Source organism: Callospermophilus lateralis, chromosome 5 (genome assembly GCF_048772815.1).
Source record: "Callospermophilus lateralis isolate mCalLat2 chromosome 5, mCalLat2.hap1, whole genome shotgun sequence".
NCBI classification, from domain to species: Eukaryota; Metazoa; Chordata; class Mammalia; order Rodentia; family Sciuridae; genus Callospermophilus; species Callospermophilus lateralis.
In genome coordinates, this window is record NC_135309.1 from 103,230,729 (window position 1) to 103,242,800 (window position 12,072).

Here is a 12,072-nt window from a genome sequence, read left to right on the forward strand (position 1 = left end):
GAGGGGTGCCTCATTCCCACCTGGCGAGGAAGCACAACTAGGCTCTCCACTCGACTTTTGCCAAGGGGAGAGTGAAGGGATGGGAGTGGAGCTCTGATGTTTTTCCTGCAATTTGAATTAGGGCAGTTTGGGTCAAAAAGTTTCTATTTGCCCAGCCTGTCCCTTTCCTCATCTTTTGGCAAAAGAAAACAGGCTTTATGGGGAACATTTTTTGTCTGCATACCTTAGCATTTCTAGGTGATGGGCTCCTCCAGCATCCAGTTTGGCACCCAGACATTCAGCACCATGTTGTTCCTTAGGGAACATAGGTCTCAGGGTTCCTGGCCACTCCACCTCCTTCTCTCCACCTCTCAGGGTCTTGTGTCTATGTATATGTAACACCCAGGGTTTCTAGCTTACTTAGAAGAACAAGGGGGAAATGCATCTGCTCCATCTTTTCTGGAACTAGAAGACCACAATTCCCTTAGCAAAAAATATTAGTCCCCCACCCCCCACACACACACCATTTGTTTCCAGCTAGAGAAATAGAACTTTTCCAGCAAAAAAAGAAAAAAAAAAAAACACAAAATCTAGAAACACCTCCATTTTGCTAAACAAGTTGAGGGGTCTTTCCCCAAGGGTCTCTGCTGCACAGTAGGCCCACAGTTCACTAGTTGAGGAGCAAGAGAGGAACTTTAGAAAAAGTAGAGCCAGCAGGTAAGGGGAAACACCATTTGTTTATGGGTGGTTAATGAATTTTTTTCTTTTTTTTTTTTTTTAACTCCGACATACTCCATACTTCAGTATATGAATGTGTTTCAGTAGAAACATTTACAAAGTGAGCTTGAAATCATCACAATTAAAGCATTATATATTCTACCCTCCCCCCAGAACATTTCCTCTCCCAGATAATAATTAAAGAAAAAAAAAACCTTTCCTTTTTATTCTGCTTTTTATTTAGATCTTAACCGGTACTGTAACTTCTCTTTCTTGGTTGAAGTGTCATAGGATCTCTATCTATAACCACAAAACCCAAGCAGACTGTGAAAGTAAAATGATGAACTTGATGTTGACATGGTGGTTTATTGATGATGAACATAACTTCCAAGGTCATGACTGATATGTTAATCTTCTTATTATGGATCTTTCTTGACTGAACTAGAAGATCTATTCAAAGCTTGATGATCAATCATGCCTGAAAGTGAATGGGTTAGGGGTAGTTTTCTGAGGATTCACCTTTTTTTCTTTCTTTTTTTTTTTTTTTTACCCCTGCTTTGTTTTTCTATCGCAAGCTGCTGCACGGCCTTTTTTTTCTTATAAGACCTCTTGCAATATGATTATTGAGCTGGTTGTTACGAGCTTTCTTAGTAAGACAAATATCCAGGCTTTTAGAGATTCCGATTTTTTTCTGAAGTGTTCCCCTCATTTCTTGTGTGTTCTCCTTATCAATTTCTACTTGTTCTGTTTCTGATGTCTTCCATTTTTTCTTGCTGTGTTCCGGGTTTATGTGATACAGCTTCTCCACTGGGGTTTCCTCTTGGTGCAGATGGAGTTTCTTGAGAAGCTCAACTCTCTTCTGTAAGATTTGGCATTCATTGTCCAGCAAAGCGGCCACCAAGTGCAGAGAATAGGTGTCCTTGTTCAGTTTCCTTACTTGCTCTTCCAGCTCATTCTTAATGGACACCTCATTATTTGGTTTCATTTGAAAACCGGCTTGTTTATTTTTAAGGCTTTCTTTTCTGTCTGTCTGAGATTTCTGATACGATTGGATTAGTCCGTGGAGCTCGGTATGTTGCTTGCTCCAGTGTTCTGCTTCTTGTAGTAGCTGTTCCATGTTTTTCAGAAGTTTAATATTTTCTTCTTGAACATGAGGGGATCCATACTTTCCTTCTTCGTCACTTGGTTGAGTTTCATTAAGGACTCCTTTTTCTTCTGAACAATTTGCCGAATCCTTTTCAGAAACTTGGACCTTGTTCCTGGTAGTCTGGTTCTCGCAGTCCACCTCCTGTTTCTTGGCATTCCGTTTTTTCTCTGGGACGGAGTCAATGAGCAGTTTTTTCAGTAGCTTTTTATTTGTTTTGCTGAATCTTCTGACTTTTTCTTGAAGCTGTAACACATCCTCAGAAATAATGGTTTCCTCCAAAGGTTCCTTTGTTTCTGTGATCTTCTCTTCAAAGCCCGTCACCCTGTTAAGAATATCTCCAATTTCTCTCAGGAACTTTTCAAACTTCTGCTCAGCCTCTGGTCCTGTTACTTTTCGGCTATCTTGTTTTAGGGAAGGGAGGGAGCCCCAGCATGAAGAGGGATGTGGTCCGATTTCAAATACGGCAATAGTAATCCCAGAGTCCCGAATCTGTTGATGAAGAGCAGAAGTAGGCTCACTGGCTTCAGACAGGCTAGATGTCTCAGCTGAACTCTCAGAGCTGGCCATTGGTGCTCGAGGAAAGCCGAAAATCTTAGCGATTCCAAGGACAGGTGACAGTCCTCTGTGAAAATGGGTGGAGAGCGTGGAATGAAGCTGAGGGATGGTGTTTAGGTGGAAGGTGACATCTCAGACAGCCTGGGGGGGGAGGGGGTGGGAAAGGGGGCCAGGAGCTGGGGCTCCATCTCTCCTTTCTTAGGCTTCTGGTATTTATTCCCTGACCCTGGCAACCAGGTCTTTATTCTGTCATTGTGGCCTATCCCCAGCTTCTCTTTCCTTTGTGTCACAATGGAAACCTCTTAAACTCCTGCCCAGTGACTTACATCAAAATCAACCTTGAGCTGCTCCTACTTCCCACCCAAGAAAGACCTCGTACCAGTCCTTCACCTCCTAACTCTTAGGTTCCTATTCACCTGTTCTCACCACACTCCAGTGACTTCCTCACCTCACCAGCACCCCCAGCCCAGCCTCAACCTGCAGCAGGTTTGGGTCCCTCCAAGGGCCTGGCTGAGCTAGGCCCCCATTCTTTCATAACCTGAAGGCCTTATTGCTCCCATTCTAGGGGAGATACAGCTGTAAAAGAGAGAGATACATAACAGAACCAAAAGTGCTGCATCTTTTTGTGATTTTAAGGAAATAATGTCAGGAATCACTCTAAAAATATTCTACTGCAGTGAATGGGTCTTTAACAATACAAATACAAATCGGAACTTTTTCTGGGCTTTGAAATACAGCATCCTGTAAGAAGCCTGATGAAGACCCTGTCTCAAGAACAGGGCAGGGGGCATCTAAGATGCAATTCAGTGCTACAGCACCCTTGGGTACAATCTCCAGCATCAGAAATCATAAAACTGAAAGTTAATTTTCACAGTAACTGGTTAAAATAGATTCATTCTAAAGTATGTGAAATAGCTAAATCCAACTGTGGGTTGTATGAAGTAATGAAATAATTTGAAACCTAGTGTCTTCTTGTCTTTTTGTCCTTAGGAGTCAGGACCTTGAGAAGAAAATTAAGTTCAAAGTGTTTCTTGGGTGAGACTTTTCCTTGGTCTTCAACATCTTGCAGCCAAGTACTGACTTTGCTCCCAATTTTAAGGAAAAAATCATACTTAATATTTTTCCCTTAGAGAAGAGAAATTAATGGGCTGTTTTTTTTTTTTTCTTCCATGTCTACCAACTCAAGTAGGCTTTGGTTTCTCTGAGCCTCATGCTCATCTTCAGCCAGTGGGGCTCAAAGCCATGGCTGCTGCCCACCCACACAAACAGTGCTGGGCCAGCAGGCTGGCTCCCTTTTTATTCTCCCTCCCTCCTTCCCTTCCTTCCTTCCATTTTTAGTGCTGGGGATCCCACCCAGTGCTTCACATATGCTAGACAAGCGCTCTCCACTGAGCTACACCCCAGCCCCCTGGTTTTCTTTTTGCTTGAAGAAGGAGCACCTTTTCTATCCTGCATTGGGATGACACAGAGGCCAGCACTGCCCCTCATTTTCATCTTGAAAGTTCGACTTTGGTTGTTACTTCTCCTGACTCAGCATCATGCGAGATAGTTCTAAAATCTTCAGGACAAGGGAAATTCTTTCCGATTTGGTAATTAATTTCTAGCTTTATTTCAGTATAATCAGAAATTATCAGGGCTGGGGATATAGCTCAGTTGGTAGAGTGCTTGCCTTGCATGCACGAGGCCCTGGGTTCAATCCCTAGCAACACACACACACACACACACACACACACACACAAGAAATTATCTTTTACCTAGTATGGGCAAGGCCCTGAATTTAACTACTAGCAAAACACGTGTGTGCACACACACACAAAGAAAGAATGGAAAAGGAAAATGTATACCTTTGGGAATGAATGGATATTTCCTTTTGAATGTGATAGATTATCAGTGTTAATACTTGGTATTATCAATATTCATGCCATTGGACATAAAACTGGTTTTATTCTTGTGGAAAGCTGTGACTTGAATCATGGTTTCTGATTGCCTCATGGCTGCATTAGCCCTGGGAACTTCCTGTGCAAAGATACAGGTCAAGATGGCCCAGTTGCTATTGTGACCCTGGCCTGAGGAGGATCCATGCAAAAGCAAAGAGCTATATCTGTCAGGACCTTGAGCTTAGGCACCAACTCCCTAGGAGAGAGAATTCTGAGCATAACAAGATAACCCTAATGTCTTGCCAGTCCTGTGTCCTTCAAATTACCAGCTTTGCTAAAACATTCCCACAAATAATCTTCTGATGAAACCTACATAACCTATACTAACTAACTCTGGGCCATTCATCCTCCTTCAGTGGGTGATGTCCCACCTGGTCTCAGCTTTTTCTCTATGTGTGTGTGTCTGTCTTGTCAATTCCCCATCTTCCTCCATCCAGTGTTTTTCCTGAATTAACCACTGCTGCCGAGAGCAAAGACTGGGCTATGGCATACCTTGTCTTGATTTTTATGGAAACTGGTTTGAAGTAGTCAAGAGAGCAAGAAGTTTTTTTTTCCCCCCCTTTCATCAAAAAGGGATTTAAACATTCCTTTTCTTCTTACAACTATAATAAATACTGTGTTCATTTAGTTTTTTTCATCACTGTGACCCAAATATCTGGCAATAACAACTTAGAGAGGTAAAGTTTATTTGGGTTTCATAGTTTCAGAGGTCTCAGTCCATAGATGGCCGGCTCCATTGCTCTAGGCCCAAGTGAGGCAGAACATCATGAGTGAAGGGACTAATGGAGGAGAGTTGCTCAGCTCATGTTGGGGGTCAATAAGCAGAAAGAGGGAAAAAGGAAGGGGCTAGAGGAAGATGCCCCCTTCCAGGGCACACACCTAGTGATGTACCTCCCCCAGCTACACCTCACCTACTTAATTACCACCAGTCAGATTTTTCAGACTAGGTTGAACAGATAAGGTTACAGCTCTCATCATCTAATCATTTCACCTCTGGACATTGCTGAATTAACAAAGAAGCTTTTAGGGGACAACTCATATCCAAACTATAACAAATTCCAATTCATGTTTCTGTTAATTTTACTGAAATTTGAGTTTAGATGTTGAAAATTTTACAGACATTTTTATTGACCTATATTTGCAGTGGATAATCATGAAAATTAAACACATTTGGATTGTGTTAGAATTCTTATCTACTAAGTTTCTCATGCCTTACTAACTTTTAAAAAAATTAAAAAGAAAAACTATTTCTAAACTTAGGAAACTTGTGTCCAATTTACCTTTTTAAAATCAGTTTGCCTTTACAAAAATATAACATCTTATGCTCTCTTTTAATGCATTTGAATTTTAAAATAAATATCAAAATATAGAATAGATTACTCATGGTTCTTTAGACAGAAACTAAACTCAGACAGGTTTAAGCCAAGTAAACTGAGGTGGAAAAGCAGGTCAGTCTTTGGCTCATGTCACTTAAAAGTCCAGGAGTAGCTGCTTCTGCACTCCTGGATTCAGGGACTTAAGTTGTATAATTAGGGCTTGATATCATGACTTCTAAGGGGTCTTTTCTCTCTCTCTCTCTCTCTCTCTCTCTCTCTCTCTCTCTCTGGGTCTTCATTCTTAGCAATCATTTTTTTTTTAAATTTCTTTTAAATATTCATTTTTTAGTTGTAGTTGGACACAATACCTTTGTTTTTTAAATTTATTTTTATGTGGTGCTGAGGATTAAACCCAGGGCCTCACATGTGCTAGGTGAGCACACTACCACTGAGCCACAACCCCAGCCCCTTAGCAGTCATTCTTTAGATGGTGTCTTATAGTGACATATTTAACCACTCCAGGGGAAGGGAAAATTCTCTTTCCTCATAGTTTCAGGAGAAGTGCCAACGAAAGCATTAACTGATCTGACTTGGGCAGGTGCCTAATAGAGTCTGGGGACATGATAGCCCAAGGACTGGATCAGGGAGACAAAGACTTTGGGAAACTGTTACCAGAATACAGGGCTGCGAGTGTCAGAAAAAAACAGCAGATGTCTGCCACACAGCCTAACAGGATAATGGCACAAAGCACTGCTTTCCATCCAAATGATAGGTCCTTTTTCCTCACACAAAATCATGGAGATTCTGTTCTCTCTCCTCTGAGAGTCCTGATAGCCACCTATGATAATAATCACTTACATAGAAACAGATAAAACTCTTGCCTTAAGTGTGAATAATTTACCTTTTTGTTTTGAAAAAGTTTTAGATTTAGGGAAAAGTAACAAAAGTAGGAAATTCCCATGTAACCTTCATCCAGCCTACCCTAATGTTATCGTCTTATATAGTCAGTACTACAATCAAAACTAACATTGGCATTTATTATTAACTAAACTACAGGTTGTACTGGGTTATCCAGTTTTCCTGCTAATGTCCCTTTTCCGTTCCAGGATCCCACACTGCATTTTCTTTTTCTTTTTTTTTTTTTTAATGCTATTTTTAAATTTTATTTTATTTTTTTACAAATTTGGAACACTATTTTTCATTTCACTGGTTGTACATGATGTAAAGTTACACCATCCGTGCATTCATACACATGCATAGGGATAAAAATGTCATAATGTCCATATCATTCTATCATCTTCCCCACACACACACTCCCCCTCCCCTCCACTCTCTCCCCTCCTTCCCCTCCCTCTCCTCTGCTCAATCCAAAGTTCCTCCCTTCTTCCCTTGCCCCCTGCCCATTATGGATCAGCATCCACCTATCAGAGAAAACATTTGGCCTTTGGTTTTGGGGATTGGCTTACTTCACTTTGCATGATATTCTCTAATTCCGTCCATTTACTGGTAAATGCCATAATTTCATTCTTCTTTAAGGCTGAGTAGCATTCCATTGTGAATATATACCACAGTTTCTTTATCCATTCATCTATTGAAGGGCATCTAGGCTGTTTCCACAGTTTAGCTATTGCCACACTTTATTTTCCTTTCATGTCTAGTTTCCTTTAATCAGTGATAAATTTCAATAGTTGATTCTTGCTCAGGACATTTCTGTTGAGTATTGCTCATGCATTTTGTAGACTTTGCTTCAACTTGTGGTTTTTCTAATTTCTAGTCATTATTATATTGAAGTTATGTATTTTGGGCAGGAATGCTGCAGAAGTGGAATGACCTTCTCACTGTGCCCTGTCAAAGCACACATGATGTCATTATGTCCTGTATATAGCAAGGTTAACCTTGATTGCTTCATTTAAATGGTATTTGCTGGATTCATCCACTATAAAGCTATTATCTTCCCCTTTGTAACTTTAAAAAAGTATTGGGGAAAATACTTTGAGACTCTGCAAATACCCTGTTTCTCTTATCTCTTCTGTACTGGCTTTAGTACCCATAGGTGACTCTTACCTACTACAACTATTACAGTGATGCTCTACTGGTGGGTTTCTTATTTCTTTCATTTCTTATGTATTTATTAATTGGAGTTAGTTGGTCAAGAATAGCTTCTTTTTTCCTATACTTATTTATTATTTGTTTGTTTATTCATTTATTCATTCCTTTATTCATTCAACTATGTGTTTATATAAGAATGGGTTCATAGATACTTATTTTATTTGGGGGGTAATAACATCACACCATCATTTATGTTCTTGCTAAAATATGTATGAATTATTTTAATGATTGAAAATTTACATATAATTAAACATTTTTTATTTTATATAATTGTTTAACAGTTGTTGTTGTTTTAGCCAAATAATAGTAGCTGATTGATAATGACCACTCAAGGGTTAGTATTTATATTCATAACGAATTCCTAAGTAGAGTTTGACTTTAAGTATCCTGATTTGTATGACACTTTTAGGTGTAATAGTATACTTACATATGGCTATTTTAATTTTTTGCATTTTTATTGGTGCATTATTATATATAATGTTGGGTTTCGTCATTACAGACTTGTACATGTACACATTATACAATTTGGCCAATATAATTTCCCAATTCAGATGTGACCATTTTAGAGAGAAAATTGTCTTAAAAACGAAAATTTTATTCAGACTCAAAATACAGGTGTAGCTATACTCGTCTATGAATCTTTTCTTCAGCATTCTTCTTCTCTTTGATCACCAGGTGGTGCTGTAGGCTTTAAAAATGGTAAGAGTGTGCGAGTAGCTGAACTCCAAAATGAATGGAATCTCATAAACAATCTCATCCAGTCTCATTTTTTCCAGGCTTTGAGAGTGTAAATGCTAAGAGATTTGCCCAAAGTTACAGCTAATTATGATAAGAGCTTGGATTGGTGCCCAAGTCTCCTGCCTTAAATTTGAGGAGAGGCAGGTTCTGCAGATCAGGAGACTGGAAAATTTTTTTAAGTATTTGCTAAGTATACAGGAAAAGTATTATGTGGAAGAACAGGTTTTCAGCATTGGTGGGACTGGCTTGTTTTACAAGGATGTTGGCAAAGAAACCTATATAATGCAAATGGCATTTCAGCTGACAAAAAATATTAAGACCAGAGGCACATTGTGAGGACTTAACATTGTATCCCCTGAGACTAGCAACAGCATTTGCTAATTCAATGTCAAGGCCACTATGCAGAATGTAACTAAAACAAATAAACAACAACAACAAAAATATGACACTAAGGGACCTGGGGGAGGGAGGAGAGAAGGAAAAGGGGAAGTACTGGGGAATGATATTGACCAAATTTTTATATTACATTGTGTGCGTGTACAAATATATAGCAACAAATCCTACTATTATGTATGATTACAATACACCAATAAAAGATGTAGGAAATAAAAGGAGTGCAAAATTTTGTTGAAAGATACTAAAGATTTAAAGAAATGGAAAAGAATTATGCTCATGGATGAAGGCTTGCTATTGTTAAAATGGCAATAATCTCTAATTCAATCTATAAATTCAACAAAATCCTTCTTGAAATCTCAGCCACGTCTTGCAGAAACTGACAAGTTGATCTTAAAATTCATGTGGAAATTCTAGGAATCTGTCACAGAAGAGGTCCTCCCAAGAAGGGTCCAAGGAATTCGTCCATATTTTCCTGGTCTTTTGCATGAAAACTGGACATTTTAATCCAACCTGGCAACTCTGGAAATCCAATTCCCTTCTCACTTTTCATTGGTTGTTATATTGCTGTTCACTGTTGCTACTCTTTTCCATTCGTTTATTAACATTCCTGGAGTAATTTTGTAAAGCCTGTATATTCTTTATCATGTGCAGCCATTCACGTCTCATTTGGTTTTCTTAATGGTCAGCTAATGATTGGACAAGAGTTCCTAAATTGGCGTAGACCGTTATGTTTCTCAGTCTTTGTCAAAAGGCTCACGTGTTGGGGGATGCCATTAGGACTCCCACAATCAATTTACGACTTTGTCCTAGCCTTCACCCCCATCCTAGCCTTTGCCCCCATCCTAGCTTTCACCCTTGGCTGTTAAGCCACAGGCTAGCCAGAGACATGTAATTAGAGGCTTCTCAGTTCTAGCTAGTTGTTCGGGCTTTCTAACATCCCAGAAAAATGTGTCTGAGCTTTTCAAAGCCCCCTTAGATTTCTTTTCTTTTTTCTTTTTTTTTTCCTGTGCCAGGGATAGAGCCCAGGTCCTCGTGCATGCTAGCTACCACTGAGCTTCACCCTCAGCCTCTCAAATCCTGGTTGAATATCTCATCCCCCTGTTGCTCTATTTAAGTTTTTTGGTCAAGCACTCATTAGCTGCAGCAGGCATACCTTCTCAGGTAGCTGCTATGTTCAACGATCGGTCGGTCGCTGCTTTTCATTTTTAGTGAATACTCTGAGGACAGGGCTGTTCCCATGTTGCCAGTTCTTAAATAAAGACAGACCTTGAGAATGGAGTTTCTCCAGGAGCTTCAGATAGGAGAAATAGTGAGGGGAGCTCCACACCATTCCTCAGCTTGGGCAGTTTCAGCTGCTGGTTTTCATACCAACAGCATTGGGAGGTGATAGCAGAGCAGGGACAGGAGGACATGAATAGAGCAAGTTAAAAACACCAGGAACTCTCTTCTGACTGAGATTCAGACCCCTTCTGGAAACAATGTTCCTTTATTCTGAACGATTTTGCTTAATTTCTGGAGTTTTAAAAAGTTGCTTTTGACACTTTTTTTTTGCCAGCAATCTAGTAGGTCTCCTGGAGGAGTGGATTTTCAAGGGTCCTTCATCTGCGATCCCAGAATTGCTTTCGGGGTCCTTATTTTATTTTATTTTTTATAATGTTGTTATCATTTTTTTAAACCTTTATATTATTTATGCATTTAATGTGGTGCTGAGGATGGAACCCAGTGTCCCACACATGCTAGGCAAGCACTCTACTGCTGAGCTACAACTCCAGCCTGGTCCTTATTTTTACTCCATGTTCAAACCCTACTTCTGAGTTCCAGATCCACATTCCCAACTGCCTACTTAACACCATGGATGCATTAGTTCAAATCCACTTGCCGTCTTCCTCCTAGCCCCTAAACTTCCCTACCTTTTTGATTTCTGATTTCTTTAAATGATTCACAAAGAGTTGCACAGACCAGGAATCTCAGAATCATCTTTGACCTCTCCCTCTGTCCATTCCTCCTTGGATCCAATCAATCAACAAATCCCAACTTTCACTTTTTAAGCTTCTCTCAAATCCATCTCTGTCTTGTCATTCCACTTCCATTACCAGGGTCCCAACCACCACCATTTTTCCCCTGAACCCCTGCCTTCTAATGGGTTTCCCTCCCCTCTGGACCCTCCATTCCACTGCATCCATGAAGTTCAGTTAAAAATGCAAATAATGGCGGAAAAGAGATCAGTCTTAAAATTCAGTGGTATCTTCTGCCAGTTTTGCTATCAAGTATCACAGGGCCCTAGGCAAGTACTTGTTTACTCTATGACTCAGTTTCCTCATCTGGAAAACTGAAATAACATTAGTCTTTAATTTATAGAGTAATTATTAGGATCAAGTGAGAAAATCATAGTGTGTTAGTCGATCTTTGTTGCTATAGTAAAATACCTAGGATAATTAATTTATAAAGTAGAAGGGTATTTTGGCTCACAATTTTGGAGTTTCCATGATTGGCCAAACCCACTGCTTTTAAGCCTTTGGTGGGGGTGCCAGATGGCAATGGTGGGGACCACATGGTGGAGCAAAATGCTCACCTCATGGCTGGGAAGCAAAAGAGGAAGAGGAAGAGACTGGGTCCCTCAATCTACTTCAAGGGCATATTTTTGCCAGCAATCTAGTAGCTCTCCTGGAGGAGTGGATTTTCAGGGGTTCTTCACCTGCCATCCCAGAATTGCTTCTGGGGTCAAAGGACCTCCCACTAAGCCCCGCCTCCTAAATTTGTTCTACCATCTGCTAATAGCACCACTCTGGAAACCAAGTCTTTAACTCATGGACTTTGGGGGACATTCAACATCTAAACTACCCAAACCTGGTAAAGGATTCATTGCATTGTCAAGCAAATGGTAAGGACTCCACAGAGGAGAGTAAAATATTATTAGACTAAAGTTCTGTTGAAAGCCACCCATGCGCTGCGTGTGGGCCAGTGCACATGGAGCCTAGTGGATAGGAGCATCTAGTGTCTGGGAATGACCAGTGGACATTTCCTCTGGTTAACTGCCCTGACACACGGTGAATTCCTATTGGCTCTGCTATGATCCACACTGCACCTGAGATAGGTGTGACCTGTCAAGATGCCAATCAGCCTGCTGACTGCAAGACATCAGGAAGCAAGACTCAACTCTTGAAACCTTATCCCTGCC

General features: G+C 40.2%; 1 protein-coding gene across 1 annotated transcript; it reads right to left on the reverse strand.

Annotated features, from left to right (window-relative positions):
- Positions 1–1,261: 1,261 nt before the first annotated feature.
- On the reverse strand, positions 1,262–10,133 carry Spz1 (spermatogenic leucine zipper 1). The gene is made up of 2 exons (XM_076857684.1): positions 10,048–10,133; positions 1,262–2,465 (listed from the first exon to the last, which is right to left on the reverse strand). The coding sequence occupies exons 1-2, from the start codon at positions 10,131–10,133 to the stop codon at positions 1,262–1,264; spliced, it is 1,290 nt and encodes a 429-aa protein (XP_076713799.1).
- Positions 10,134–12,072: the final 1,939 nt, after the last annotated feature.